This window comes from Salvelinus namaycush, chromosome 26 (assembly GCF_016432855.1).
Source record: "Salvelinus namaycush isolate Seneca chromosome 26, SaNama_1.0, whole genome shotgun sequence".
Lineage (NCBI taxonomy): Eukaryota > Metazoa > Chordata > Actinopteri > Salmoniformes > Salmonidae > Salvelinus > Salvelinus namaycush.
The window spans coordinates 20,190,600-20,206,308 of record NC_052332.1 but is presented as its reverse complement, the minus strand read 5'-3'; the positions used below and the strand labels follow the sequence as shown (position 1 = coordinate 20,206,308).

The 15,709-nt window shown below is 41.7% G+C and overlaps 1 protein-coding gene across 1 annotated transcript; it reads left to right on the top strand.

Annotated features, from left to right (window-relative positions):
• The first annotated feature begins 3,268 nt into the window (after positions 1-3,268).
• On the top strand, positions 3,269-15,359 carry LOC120021568 (paired box protein Pax-8-like). The gene is made up of 11 exons (XM_038965364.1): positions 3,269-3,290; positions 8,087-8,252; positions 8,503-8,700; positions 8,961-9,037; positions 9,344-9,469; positions 9,798-9,964; positions 10,661-10,781; positions 11,357-11,593; positions 11,865-11,966; positions 13,320-13,406; positions 14,349-15,359. The coding sequence occupies exons 1-11, from the start codon at positions 3,269-3,271 to the stop codon at positions 14,417-14,419; spliced, it is 1,374 nt and encodes a 457-aa protein (XP_038821292.1). The 3' UTR covers positions 14,420-15,359.
• Positions 15,360-15,709: the final 350 nt, after the last annotated feature.

Below are 15,709 nucleotides of genomic sequence, written 5' to 3'. Positions count from 1 at the left end.
TGAGGAGGTCATATAATTATTATAACAGTACCAAAGGTAGCCTACTATATTAACATGTTGCATATTCTCTTTTCATTATAATCATTATTATTATTGGTGGATACTCACATGACCCAGTCATCTGAGAGCCTTTGGGTGTATATTCATGCAATCAGTTTGCCTCAAAGCAAGCCACACAACAAAACCCCTGTAACTAAACATTATTAAAATGTGCACTTCTGATGCAGATAGCCATCTAGAAGTTTTAATCCCTTGTTAAACTCTCGATAACCTCTGTGTTCCATCTTTCTTTCTATCTCTCACCTCCCTCCCCAGGCAGTTGCCCTTCGCTCTCGCTCTCTCTTTGCACTTCACAGAGGAATTCTCTGCTTCCATCTAATGTTATGATTCGCTTTAGTCCCTCGACAGTTTTATTTATTTCAAAACATTCGCCCCTTTGTCCCGGAGCGAACCTGATGTAATGGTATTTACATTGCACGGCGGGCCGGGGAAGATTGAGAATGAGTTCACCAATTGTAGCCTAACGAGATAAGGATTTGCGATGCACTGACCAATGACGTTAAATTGTTTGGGGCGCACAAGGGTCCCCTTCTATCTACTTCACATATATTTCGTAATCTCGCAACTAACAGTCTGTACAACGTTTCTAGATTGTTTTTAAGGACCTACACTTAAATTGCCCCGACTATATGTTCTGTTTCCAATCACCAATTTCCATGGCAAAAGGTTGCACTTTTGCATAATCAATTTTGCTATGTCTTCAACTGGCAAAACTGCAAAACAACTGTAAATTGGTGCCACGAGCCATATGGTTACATAGACCATCATTTCTGCTGGGCAGACGACACTGTGGCCATGTTAGGCAACACGGGGTCATAAACGAGAGTCATTATAGGTGTTATGTTTGTTTTCCAAGCTCGTGAGAACAACTAAACACTGTTGGAACGCAGAGGGACACCAACACCCTGTTGCGAAGAACCACGCGCATATTTCACGGAGCCCATTCACTTGATTAAGTGGTGAATGTGTAAAATAAGCTAAGGCATTCAATACGCACAATCAGAACGCCTTGGCACTATGATAACCAGCAGCTGAAAATGCGTGGGATGTGATGTTTGGAAGTGATGTTCAGACGTGATGTCCACTAAATTGGATAGGCAGTGTCTACTGTCTATTGTCTCTGTCTTTAACTGGTTTGACCTTAAATAACTCGCTGTAGACTTATTATGTAAGTAAGAGACAGTCTACCATTAGTTAGTAATCTAGTATTGGCATTTACAGCGCTACTTGACGGAGAGGCGAAGAGGATAGTAAAAAAGCTTAGAGGGATAGAACACAATCCACGTAACACTGTCTGACCTACAACTACACAAACAACCACAGAAAGCAATCTAAGGGCGGGTGTGTGAAAGGTAATACAATAATGTAATCCCATATCAACATATAGGACCGAGTAGTTGTTTTTTGACTGAATTTGGTGATGATGTTGAAAATGATGTATATAAGATTTACCTCTGCATCTTTGTTTAGTAACAGAATAAAAACAGCCATAATGTGGTGGTGGTAATAATAATAATAATAATATTAATAATAATATGCAAATATAAATTCATTCCAACAATAAAGAAGAGCAATCTGAAAGAAGTTTCTAATAAACATTTAGGCTATTAATGTGCAAAAAGTAATACATGTAATCAATATTGTGGGCAAACATGGCCTATTTCATCCATATTTAATACATTGAAAGTTGTGTAAAAAGTAGCAAATACTAGCAATCGCCTATTCAACCTTTAATTTGATCCATTATTTTTTAATTGAAGTCCTCTGACACGAAATAATAAGCTGTCCTATATCAGTCAAGTATGACTGTAAGTAGATAATACTCTATATCTGATGTGCTTATGCAGGGTACAACACAAAACAAAACTTTATGATTTAAGCATAACATCTACAACATATAGGCTTCACCCATGTCCCTGACATGGTATAGTCCTATATTACTCATTTTATCACTCAAATAAGGGGACATATACCTGTCATGTGATAGCATAAATTGTGACAGATCACAACAAATCAAGTTCCAAATTGTGTGTGAAAACAGTGTACTCCAAATTAACCGGAATTCACAGACCCCCGGAAATCGTGTCACATCTTGTACACAATCTAATCAAAGCGAAGCTGTCGCTGGGGGTGAATGAAAACAAACCGGCTCCTTGACAAGTGTTTCCGTAAACGTTACTGTTTCGCTAAGACAGTGTGTTGTATTGGGTGGAATGCCACTCAAAACACAAAATCAGTCATCCATGTGGTTTTGGGAAAGGTGACACCCTCTTTTCAAATAGCCACACCTCACCCTTAGTTCTACTGCACTCCCCTCGACTCCATCATCCAATGGCCGCGGCGCACCATCTCCACTGCGCGCCTCGGAGAGCGTCTGTTGGATAAAACCTTGCACAGTATTAGTAGCAGGTCGTGAACAGCTACACCACCTCTGCCTGTTGAGAGAGTATCATACCAGACGCTTTATCAAAGATTGACTTGGATCTCCCCGGCCGAGGTTTCATTTTCTCCAGTGTGGTCTAGCATTGGATAATAATAAGGATATCTGCCCGGACCTTTTTTCTGCAAGGCGAAGGTAATTATTTGCACCAATGAGGTGCTTTTGATCGTGAACGCAATGTGCAAACGGCTAGTCATGGGTACATCACTGTGTTAGCAAATGTGAATGGTTGTTAACATATTTAACAAATGGTTGGAAATGTGTAAAAGCTTAACAATGAGTAATGTATTGGCTGATCGTTTAGTTAGAGTATCGAGTCCCGTTACATTCACTAAGTAGTGTGAGAGAGTAGTCCCTATCGAGATCCTATTATTCCTAATTGGTAGTCCCAACAAAGATCCAAAGCCTAGCCTACGATAAGCAGTGAAACGTGCTTTTTTGTTTTGGCTTATTATATAGGCCTATATATTTCTTTAAATAAGAGCGGCGACGGGGACTTAAGACTCAAATTGAAACTGCAACGCGGGCGCTAATATATTTTAATACTATGCCACACTACGGCATAACATTACTTAACAGTATTCATAAGAACCCCATATTAACTATTACAATGTCCTCTTGCAGCAAAGAGTGCACTCAGGAACACATTCATGCCAAGCGAGGCCCCACATGGACTAAAAACATCTAATTAACTGGGGGAGAGAGAGAGAGAGAGCGTGGACCCTCTTGCATTTGTCAAGGACACCCAACGACAAAGACCTCAGAGATATGTCCAACACCACCGGACGAGGTAAAACACAAGATCTGAGACTCCCTTCCCTCGTATTGCTATAGTATTTTGGCGGCTAAAGAGAAGACAATCACATGCATTTAGTAGCTATTACTCAAATATAGCCTAAATAAACAGATACTTTGTTAAAATGTTCCTTAGAAAAAGCTGAAATCATTCATCAATATGAAATATTTAATTGCCAAAGCAACCAAAAAAATGCAGTTACAGGCATGACAAAATATTTCAGAGACCTTGACAGAAATCAGCCTTTAATAGTTTATGCTCAGGCGTTGACAACGGAATAAATTCATAATCCCTGTAATTATTTTCTATCCAAGTTTCGTTAAAAATACCTAACATTATTCACCGGGATTTCTAATGGCATGAAAACGAAAAGCTTTTAAAGTAATTGAGTGATTATGCTGATAATAAACTGTATTTCAGCAACAACGACATTTTGGCCTACGGGTGCTTATGAAACACTTGAATAGTGTTTGTTGTTTCATTCTCTAATACATTGACATTATTCATACTGAATAAGGACGTTATTAACAGAAACAAGCTATGTTTTGTTGTAATATCTGTATACCCACGAATTCTGAATACATTAGCAAAGTTGAGTAGTCCATGGCTGGTTATACAGTTTATAAAGTTTATACAGCAATGTTTCTCTTATCAGAGCAGAGATCAGCTAGGAAGGCCAAGAATCTTAGTCAATAAAAACCGAATGATCAATAATTGAATAACATGTGCACCTGTCTTTATACACTGTTATTACATTTATTTTCCTTAATTTCAGGGTGATCTTTGTAAAAGGTATGACAAAATGTCAATTAATGAATGTAACATTAAAAAAATCGAACAATCAATGATCAGGCCAACAATTCTGAAAGTTGACCCTGGTGTTATAAATCCAGCGTGTATTTACTAAACAAAAATAACTGATTTTCCTTCTCTCGTGGAGGGTTTGTCAAGTTAATTGGACGTTAGTTTAGCTGACAGATATAGATTTGGGCCAATCCGTGGTCATTGTCACTTCAATTGTGCCAATGATGGAACGGTGGGGAGCTGAATGGTATGGCTTGTTTACGTTTCACCCGGTCTACCCCGCGGCATAAATTATGACAGCCTCTTGTCGCCTCAGACGCGCCATCTTCTTTCATGTTCTCATAGCATCCGCTGTCAGGGGTTACAATAACCGTTCAGAAGTTACAGTGCAGCATTGCACCTCAGAGGTTTTGGGGTTGGGTTCCGTTTGGCTCAGTTGGTAGAGCATTGCGCTTGCAACGCCAGGGTTGTGGGTTCAGTAAGGGAAAAGTACGAAAATGTATGCACTCACTATAAGTCACTCTGGAAAAGAGCGTCTGCTAAATTACCTACATTTAAATGTTATGGGTCTAATCAAATTACGTGACAATATTGTTTACAATTGTTAGGAGTAGCCTATAGGATAGTCAACCGAAGTTGTCAAATATAAGCAATCGATCTCTAGTGGCTGATACATAATTGTACCTTATAGCCTGTGAGCATCTTCATTTCTTGTGTTAGCAGACGGACATACCACAACAAAACTGCTTTTTTTGGGGGGGGGGGGGGGGGGGGTGATCAACATTTTCTTTTAAAACTGCTTATTTTGAATTTAGACTAAATAATGGGTTGTGCTAATCGTGGTCAGTGGCCACACTTTCATTCTATAACCTAATGGCGAGTTAGTGGAATAAAACAAAATATATAAAGAGTAGGCTATCATATAGGGACTAAAGTGCAGTGTAACAGAAATGCTGCATTATTGAAGTTCATGTGAAACTAAAATGGAAAGTGAGAGGTTCTGCAATAGTTTGTGTGGGCTATATTATATTTAATATAAGGTTAGAAGTTACACACACACACAAAATAGGTGAACAAAACAATTTTTTTCAGGTATGGTAGATATTTCCTCTGGCATTTGAACGGCTCCTTATGCTACATTGTAGATTGTGTTCTCAATCCAAATGTGTACATACTCATCCAAAAGGCTAGGCCTTTACGCCTATTACAGTAGGCCTAGTTCCCGCATCATTTGAAGTCTATAATCAATAAAATTATATATTTCACAGTGGATTATAAATTCGAATCCATTTTGAGGAGGAAAACCATGCAAGGGGATTATTTATTTTAAGGGAAACAACCGAAAGAATGAATGGCATCATTACAAATTACGCGAAATGGAGACAATATAGGCTATTAATTGTGCAATTAGGATAAATCGTCTTTATGAGGGATTTTTGTTTGTGTGTGTGTGTGTGTGTGTGTGTGTGTGTGTGTGTGTGTGTGTGTGTGTGTGTGTGTGTGTGTGTGTGTGTGTGTGTGTGTGTGTGTGTGTGTGTGTGTATGTATGTGTTTGTGTGACAGAAGAGAGAGAGAGAGAGAGAGAGAGTGCACGCGCGTGTGTATATGCGTGTGTGTTTATTCCCTTGGGGTTGCTCAGCTTTAATATCCTGCAGGTTGGTGAAGCTTGGCGGGGAGATTTTTACACACTCCGCTAGCACGGTTAATGGTGCTCCTGCTCCCCACCCAGCCTCGTCCGGCCTCCGTTTGATGTGGAAATAAAAGCTGGGAAAGGGCTGAGAAAAGAGCAAGGCGAGGAAGCAAGCTGCTGAATGGGTTAAATTAAAAGCAATGGGATTCTTACAAAGTCACTGATGCAGTCTATAGAAAGACAGAGAAGCTGCTGACAACTTTCAAAATGACATGGCAAACCCTTTCCCCAGCTTCATTTCCAAGTCCTCATAAAGGAGAAGTCGATTTTTGATTTTGTAAATTAAAATGGTCAACTATAACTAGAACATGTATTACCTGGTGTAGTCTAAGCCTATGGTAGGCTATTCATTTTAGCATCGACACAAGGGAATACATTTTATTCTACAAATGAATATGCATGCGCATTATCTCGAGCATATTGGTGAACCATAATAATTGTATAGGCCTATAGGGAAAATGTTCATAGGAATCACTATTTCATTCATCCCTATAGTTCAAATACAGACGATGGACACGTTCTGCCATAGACTACATCACTCTCAATGTAATATTTTTTTAATAATAACCGCATTATACCAACTGACTACCGACAGCCCATCGATGTGTCTAGACGAGAAGAAATGTAGTGAGTATGCTTGCACGCAAATAGGCTATCAATAACCTGATTTACACCACACAAATGCTATTTGACTTAATATAGCTATTGTAAATGATCAACATGCTCACGATGTAGGCTACATTTTTCTAATGTAAAAAACGAATTATTGCCATTTATTTTGCGTAATTGTAAATGTGATAAACATGCCTGTCAGAGAGGTGGTTTCACATTGAACTTGGTGCTATAGCCTATAGAAGCCCATTATCCTCGCAGATATTCTTTTTTTTTTACGAATAATTGACCAAATCGTGGAAAAATAAACTCCAAAATATAACATGATGATAAATAATTGACTTTGTCATTTAGGTTATAGAATTGTAGCTTAGACAGTATCACTTCAGGGCATTTTGAAATCGAAATGATGGCAATATCGTATCATTGTGCATGTGAGCTGTTTTTCCATGCCGCTTGCCAGAATGGGCCTAAATTATGCATGGCCTATGGGCCCCAAACTCCTTACATAAAAAATGACAAACGCGTAAAATTCTCCGCTTTATAACGTTTAATGTGACATTCATTCATATCAAAGTTAGGATAAACTTACTTCCTCTGCGAGAAATGACTACCTTCTCTCGCTGCCTTGTGTGTCCCATAGGAAACCCAAACCCGGAGAGAGGAATCTAGAGGTCAGAACCAGGATTGAGAACATCTAGAATGTGGAAGACTTACACAGAGCTGTCTAGACCAGAGGCTGTGAAATTTCTAGCTAGATCCGACTTAATTGGTCAGTTACCCTCTTTTACCACTCTTTTAAAACAACACTGAATTATGCATGATAAATTGACAAAATATATTCTGCCATGTGCATCATTCACATCTCTGTCATCATTTTTATATAGCCCTTTTAAGATCTGTACCCGGGTTAGTTTGATAGCTAGGGGCTCTATTCAATCTGTATCGCTGAACCGTTACAGATTGCGCTCTAGAAATGTAAAGGTAATTTCCGATTGAGCCAACATAGCCTGTACAGCGTTTACCGTGAATACAGTCTCCGCTAACGCGGGAACATTTCATTTACATTTCAATCACTCTGTAATGCTGAACTTCAGCAATATAGATTGTGTAGAGCCCTATGCTACTGTAACTTCTAGTTTAGTGAATCATTTTTTTGTCCAACATTCATATCAATTACCTGTAAACTTGGACACACCAAACATGCCTGTCTCCTCAACATAAAAAAAACGAAAATTAAATAACTTTATTTAAAACAATACAGTGAAACAAATTCCAGGAAATATATGCTCATTGTTATGTTCATGACCTACACAATTTTGTGTGCTGAATTGTCCCACCAGGTTCAATAACATCTTCTCTTGGAAACCCAAAGGACCCACCTTTTATCATTTTATTTTATTGCATTCTGAAAATGATATTGCCAGTGGATGCCTAAATAATATGTGATTTATTTGATCAATTCATCTGTCGTATCAAGGTCAGAACATTAGGTGCCAAGTAAGCCCTGTCACAGACCAAACAAATAGCTTGAAGTAGAACCTGCCCAGACCCAATATCAGTCTGCCCTCCCTGTGTGTGTATCCTCTGTGTGAGGTAGCGCTGTGTGTGGGTGGTAGCGTGGGTGGCAGTAAGCTCAGGTTCCATGACATTTATAAGTGTTTCATCCCCCCTCCTCCCCCAGGTCATGGGGGTCTTAACCAACTAGGCGGAATGTTTGTGAACGGCCGTCCGCTTCCGGAGGTGATCCGGCAGCGCATCGTAGACATGGCCCACCAGGGCGTGCGTCCCTGTGACATCTCCCGGCAGCTCCGTGTCAGCCACGGCTGTGTCAGCAAGATCCTGGGACGGTGAGCACCTCATAGCACCTTTACACCTTTACACCTTTACACAACAGGGTGATACTGTGAGCAGCCCTCTATTGTGTTCTCAAGACACCTAAACCATGAACCACGGTCTCCCATTGTTAAAAGTGTCTGGGTTCACTATACAGTACATCATTGGTCATGTAAACACCTATTTTTGTTCAATCCTAAATGATGACCACCCACATTCACTATATTGCTCTCTGACTGAACAAACCTCTCTCTCCTTTTCCAGCTACTACGAGACTGGCAGCATCAAGCCAGGAGTGATTGGGGGCTCCAAGCCCAAGGTGGCCACTCCTAAAGTGGTTGATAAGATAGCAGATTACAAGCGTCAGAACCCCACAATGTTTGCCTGGGAGATCAGAGACAGGCTCCTGGCAGAGGGGGTGTGTGACAGCGACACCGTGCCCAGTGTTAGCTCCATCAACAGGTACTGACTAACCTCTACATTATGCTATGTGTAAACCAATAAATATCACTAAGTGGGCCTTTAAAATAAGAACTGTGATCTCTTAAATCGTGTTAAACAAGTGTATAGAACTTGAATTAGCAGAACAAACGCAGATGTAAAGTATGTGGTGCAATAGATTTTACACTGTTATCTAATAAACACATTTCACTGCACCTATCTGGTATGTGACAATAAAACGTTGATTTATTATTACTTATAATCTCTGCTCTTTATTCCAGAATAATCCGAACCAAGGTGCAGCTGCCTTTCAACCTGCCTCTGGACGGCAAAGGCCTAAGCCCAGGACACACACTCAGTGAGTCTCTACAAACACACACGCACGCACGCACGCACATGCACACACACACACACACACACAGAGAGAGACAGACACCCACACAAACAGGCACACACGCACACACACCCTTGTCATTAACAAAGCACTAACACTCCCCCCACTCCAAGCACCAACACACGCCTTCACTAAGGCCTAGCATTATGATCTGATCATGTAGTATTTAGCCTAAAGAAACTCCATGCTTAATGGCTCGTAAGATTAAGCACTAATGGTCAACGATAATATTGCAGTAATAATAGTCCGTTTTCCCTTTCTGTCTGTCAGTCCCCAGTTCAGCTGTCACTCCCCCAGAGTCGCCCCAGTCCGACTCCCTGGGCTCCACCTACTCCATCAGTGGCCTGCTGGGGATACCACAGCCCAGCCAAGAGGGCAAGAGGAGCCATGATGACAGTAAGTACCCACAAATTCTCATGCAATCCCAAATCCTGATGTTCTATCCTCCTCTCACATTTTATAATTATTTTTATGCAATTCAATAAGATTCACTCTGACAATTTATTCTACCATAATTTATGTACAAACTCAAATAGATTCAATAACTTCTCAATATAACCCCCCCCTCTCTCTCTCTCTCTCTCTCTCTCTCTCTCTCTCTCTCTCTCTCTCTCTCTCTCCCCCTCTCTCTCCCTCTTTCTCTCTCTCTCTCTCTCTCTCTCTCTCTCTCTCTCTCTCTCTCTCTCTCTCTCTCTCTCTCTCTCTCTCTCTCTCTCTCTCTCAGGTGACCAGGAGAGCTGTAGACACAGTGTGGACTCTCAGGGCAGCGCGGGCGTTCCTAGGAAGCAGCTGAGACCAGAGCACTTCCCCCCGCAGCACCTGGACTGTGGCTTTGACCGCCACCACTACCCACCAGACTTCAGCTCTGCAGCAGCCAGCAAGACCGAGCAGGTACAGTGGCCTACATGTCACATTGGCACTGAGAGGTGGAGTCTGCTTAACTCCACTGCAAAACATTTCTTGGCATGGGAAACATATGTTTACATTGCCAAAGCAAATGAAATAGATAATAAACAAAAGTGAAATAAACAATAACAAATTAACAGTAAACATTACACTTACAAAAGTTCCAAAAGAATAAACACATATCAAATGTCATATTATGTATATATACACTGTTGTAATGATGTGCAAATAGTTAAAGTACAAAAGGGAAAATAAATAAACATAAGTATAGGTTGTATTCACAATGGTGTTTGTTCTTCACTGGTTGCCCTTTTCTTGTGGCAACAGGTCACAAATCTTTCTGCTGTGATGGTACACTGTGGTATTTCACCCAGTAGATATGGGAGTTTATCAAAAAATTGTGTAATCTGAGGGAAATATGTGTCTCTAATATGGTCATATATTTGACAGGAGGTTAGGAAGTGCAGCTCAGTTTCCACCTCATTTTGTGGGCAGCGTGCACATTGCCTGTCTTCTCTTGAGAGCCAGGTCTGCCTTCGGCAGCCTTTCTCGATAGCAAGGCTATGCTCACTGAGTCTGTACATAGTCAAAGATTTCCTTATTTATTTGAATTCCCCCCTCTCTTTTTCACACACAACACACGCTCACGTACAAATGGTTAATCCGCTTTATTCTCCACAGACTGTGTACCCTCTCTCGCTCATCAATGGCAGCCTAGAAGACGGGAAGACCAGCCTCTCAACATCGAGTGCTGCTATTGGTCGGAATCTGGCAGCGCACCAGGGCTACACTGTGGTGACAGGTAAGACTCTAACGATGGACGGTGCCCTCTCACCCCGCACAAAGATCAGCACTCAAAGATGAAGCAGAAGAAAAACTGAACTGAACACACATGGAAACATTAGCATATTTCAACACCCAATTCACAAAGGCAGTTATTTTAAATATCATAATGCATTCATAATCTGTGAATGTAATAGCAGTCTGTTTAGGCGTGTATACTCCGGACTGTATCAACTGCGGTTGTCATCAATCTGATAATAGATCTTGTTTCCGACCCGAGCTATCATAGCAGTTGATGTTTATCTCTGCAGTGCAGCCACATTTTAGCTTGCCGTGCCTGCTGATGCGTTGTACAATTAATTTGGCCTATTATCACGAGCTGCCCAAAGCACCCTTTCAAGTTTAATTTAAAACAGACGCACAATATGTGCTGTATGTCTAATGCAGTACCCATTCACTCGTCATTTGTTTCAAGCATTAATTTCAGCTTCCTGGCTAATTCTGCTGTGTATTTGTTAATCCATTCATTCATATTAGTTAATTCCATTTTATTTCATTTTCTCACCCATCCACCCACTGGCCATGCCACCTCAGACCCCCTACAGCCCCTCCCACTTTGTCTGAAACAGGAAATGTCCCCGGAGGTGACCAGCACAAGCCCCTCCCCAAATGTGGTGGCCAACTCTGCTTTCCTAGAGCTGCAGTCATTGCAGGCCCCTGTCACTGTCAGTAGCAGCTGCAGCAGCTCCAACCATTTCCCTCATGCGTTCAACTCATTCTCCCATCATGCACCAGTGTACGGCCATTTCAGCAGCCAGTCTCTCATAGCAGGTAATGAAGCATTCGTCTCACCCATTGCCACGCCCTGTAGGGGGTCCATACAGACAGTTTAGCCTACACTCGCTTATCATGTCACCTGCCACAACACACCAAACCCCATGTACAGTACTGTACTGGAACGTCAATTGCTGTAGATGATGGTGAGCACCACTGACAGTGACAGAATTGATTTGTTTTTCATGTGTATATCCACCTGCTGCACTGCTACAGTACGTGTACATCCTCAGGCTGACAGTGTGTGGTCTGTCCTCCTCTGTTTCAGGGCGGGATATGGTGAGCTCCACTCTCCCTGGCTACCCTCCTCACATCCCCTCCAGTGGCCAGACAGGCTACTCATCCTCGGCCATCACTGGCATGGTAGCAGGTAAGACTCCCGTCCCTTGACACACACAGGCTATTAGACAGGCTATGGCATCCTAAAATGGGATTTCCGAGAAAGAGATGAATGATGTCTCTACTTTCAGTTCAGCTTATATAAATGAAGTTCATAGTTTTATTTTTAGCCAAACCTGATCCTATCTGGGTTTTCCCTTGGGGAACGCTGAAACTGCATACGCTATTAGGACAAAGCATCACTGAGAAGGATTTAGACAAAAAACAAAACATTTTTTTAGGGCAAGGCAGTGACCAAAACCAACGCTAAAAAAGCAAGGATGGGCGTGAGAGAGGGAGAGCGAAATGCTGGGAGGGAGGATTGGAGATTAACAGGAAGGCATGCTGGTTAATGAGTAGCCTGCTCGGCTGGTGAACTGCATGGCGGTGCAGCCAGGGCCCAGGGGGTACAAGAGAACAGGCTGGGGGTTCCGCCCTGCTGCTCGCACCCCCACGCCGCCCCTCTGACCACACATCACCATGGGAACCAGGGGCCCCACCAGAGGGGGGGAGAGGGTGGGGGGCCACAGGGTGGCAGGGTGGGCCTGGGTGAGAGAGAGCAGAGGAGGAGGGTCTTTGTGGTGTGTGTGTGTGTGTGTGTGTGTGTGTGTGTGTGTGTGTGTGTGTGTGTGTGTGTGTGTGTGTGTGTGTGTGTGTGTGTGTGTGTGTGTGTGTGTGCCTTTTTTATTTGAAGTCTGCCCTTCGAAGCGCGAAATGAGAGGGTCTGATTTATTATTTTTCTGGTGGGCTTGCTGTGAGGAAGCGTTCATACACAATTACTCACAGAAAGGGGGGGGGGGGGGGGGTCTGGGGGGAGCCGGGGTATTCAATCCAGCCAACATAATTACCAATTAGATATTGGAATGTAAAAAAACAGAAGAAGAAAAAATAGAGGAGACAGAGAAAGGCTGAAAGGCTGAAGCAGGAAGTGAGGGATAGAGAGGAGAGGAGGGCATTTTGGACGGACGGAGAGGGGAGGGGTAAACGCTAAAGAGAGGAAGCAGAGACTAGCCACACGCACCAATGAGTTTAGGGATTTTACCCCCAGCCATCCACCTGGCCCATAGATTAATGGTTTACAAGATGCCCTAACCATTGGTGAATTATGAGCTAAGTCTTAGCAGATGCTGGCAAGAGGACAAACACCCTCAACTGAAAGCAACAAAAAAACACTTTGAGGAATGCTGTGTCTTTATAAGAAATGTTATGCCTGATATTGTCTAGACTGTAATGTATTTTTTTCTATACACGTACATCTGTGAATTTCTTACTGAATGATGTTTGTTACTGTATGTCTCTTAGTGTACATCTGATGTATGTGCTGTTTTGTTCCATGTCCTTGCAGGTGCAGACTACTCTGGTCAGACCTACACTCACTCCCCCTACACCTCCTACAGCGAAGCTTGGAGATTCACCAACTCCAGCATTCTCGGTGAGTCAGTCAGTCAGGCACAGTGGTGTTCAATGGGTGTTCACCCTTCATAAGTATTAGAAGCATGTACTGTAGTCTGTGTTGTGTGAGTACTGGAAGGATGAAAGATTCCACACAGGACCACACTGTTTATAAAGCTGATGTGTTGTGATTGAAGTGAACGTGACAAAGTGTTCAGAATACACTTCGCTGATTAGACTGAATTGTTATAGATAAAAGTCCCAGCTTCCAATTAAATGTTTTTTTTCAATACAAACCATTCCTGTCAGGTCAAGTTTATACTTTGAACCTTATTCAATAGCTTTGAACCTAAGATACAATGAATTTGAACCTAGAGTATCAATGGGAAAACCTCAAATACAAATCCTCACCCCAACCAGGAAATAAAGTACAGTCAAACTTTTGGTTTCAGTCAGGTCACATGTATCAGGATCTCCCCTAGTCCCCATGGAAACTAGTTACCCAGTTACCAGGGGGTCTGTGCTATACCACTGCCGTCTCTTGGTGTGTACGGTAACTCTCTCTGAGCTTACCAGCCTATGAGAACTTGTGTTCTGTTGTGACTTTCTGGTCACAAGTCTGTGTGTCACCTTGAACCAGCTGATTTCACCAATTATTAACGACACCGGGGAACATAGGCAGTATTAATGCTTGTGTGTTCTGAATGCTTAATTCTATGCATAATGCAAAATATTCGGTGATATTTCTTCCATCAAGTAGACCCATACTTTAACAGAGAGAAGGTGCAAAACAGGCAGCTTTATTCATGGGACAAACTATCCAAGCAAGGCAGATTTCCATCTGAACCATCTGCTATTGTCATGTGGTTGATGGGATTAAGAAAGCCTGCTCTGCGTTGCATTGTCCCTCCTAACACCATCAAAGCCAAGCTAAAAATCAAACCACAATGGTAAACTCCTTTATCTCTGTCGCCCCCTGCAGGTTCGCCCTATTACTATAGCTCGGCCTCCCGCACCGCTCCACCATCCACTGCAGCCTACGACCATCTCTAGCTCCCATGGACCAACCCTCAAGAGGACTGATAATGGGGACCAACAGGCAAATGCAGCAAGGGATAGGAAGCTATGAGGAGAATTGGACTGTCTCCCAATAATGGACAGGGGAGTAAAGACATCGGAGGGACATTGAAGACTTTTAGTGGCAACACTGGACCAGCTATGCTTGACCCTGAACTCATGGACAATACCTTCTCATGGCTAACTAATTCATTATTTATTTGTTTTTAATGACAGCCTCATCCAGGGTGACTTGATACGTTTACACATGACATTCTAAACACTGTAATACATTTGGGCAACTGATGTCTATGACTTTGTCAGTGGCAAAGGCCTGAATCCTGCATTGTGTGTACATCGCTCCAAAGCTGTTTCACCAAAGACTTTATTTGTAGCACATTTTGCAACACTCTGACATGTGACTTTGACTTCATGACATCACAGGATATTTTGGTGGCACAGTACAGTAAAAGCTTTTTTTGTGAAGCTACTCCTGTATTTGCATCAAGTTTACAATAGTTTTATACAATAATACACACGTCCCTTTCGCATTCTAGTGTCGGTTTTTCAGGATTCTCTGTGTTGAATTCAAAATTCAGCCTCTTTGAGCTCACCACCCAACAAAACCTTCCAGATCTTAAATGTAGTATAGTGCCAATAGTTTGAATGAGGAATACAGTCACACGTGGTATCATTCTCATAGCAAAATGTCCTCATGTCCTTGTCAAAGAAAATGTGTTCCATGAATTGAACTGTCTGGGTTACTCTTGTTTGGCAATATGTATATATTGTAAATGGCAAACTGCTCTTGAGAAAGAAATGCAATTTTATCAGAAGGATGATTTGGGGGTGAATATTGTGGGGATTAATGACTGAGTATCTGATAAACAAAACAACTTTAATTTTTTTTTCTTTATGATAATTCGAGTTTGTTGTCATGCTGATGTTTAGTATGAGAACTGTGACTAAACTGTTTTTTTTCTTATACTGTTATTAATATTATTGAAGATGTAAATATGGAATTTCTAAATAATTATTTTAATTAAATAAAGCATGACTAAGTGATTCTGCATTGCATTCTTTTCCCCACATGTTTGCACATCTAATGAGTCACGAGAACATTTAAATTAGAATAAAGTCCTATTAATATCCTTAGAATCAACTGACAAAAAATAAGAAACCCGTTTCTATTAAAGTCTTTATAGTTTGAGTGTTGTGGCATGTCGTATGCAGTGCATGAACAAACATAGGCCTACACAAAGCTCCCCACTGCCTCCATCACAATAA

What these genes read in the sequence shown, in the direction of transcription:
- LOC120021568 (XM_038965364.1), top strand. Translation starts at nt 3,269, where the DNA reads ATGTCCAACACCACCGGACGAG. An exon ending in GGGCTACACTGTGGTGACAG is followed by an intron (nt 10,782 to 11,356) that starts GTAAGACTCTAA and finishes ATGCCACCTCAG; the next exon opens with ACCCCCTACAGCCCCTCCCA. An exon ending in CACCAACTCCAGCATTCTCG is followed by an intron (nt 13,407 to 14,348) that starts GTGAGTCAGTCA and finishes CGCCCCCTGCAG; the next exon opens with GTTCGCCCTATTACTATAGC.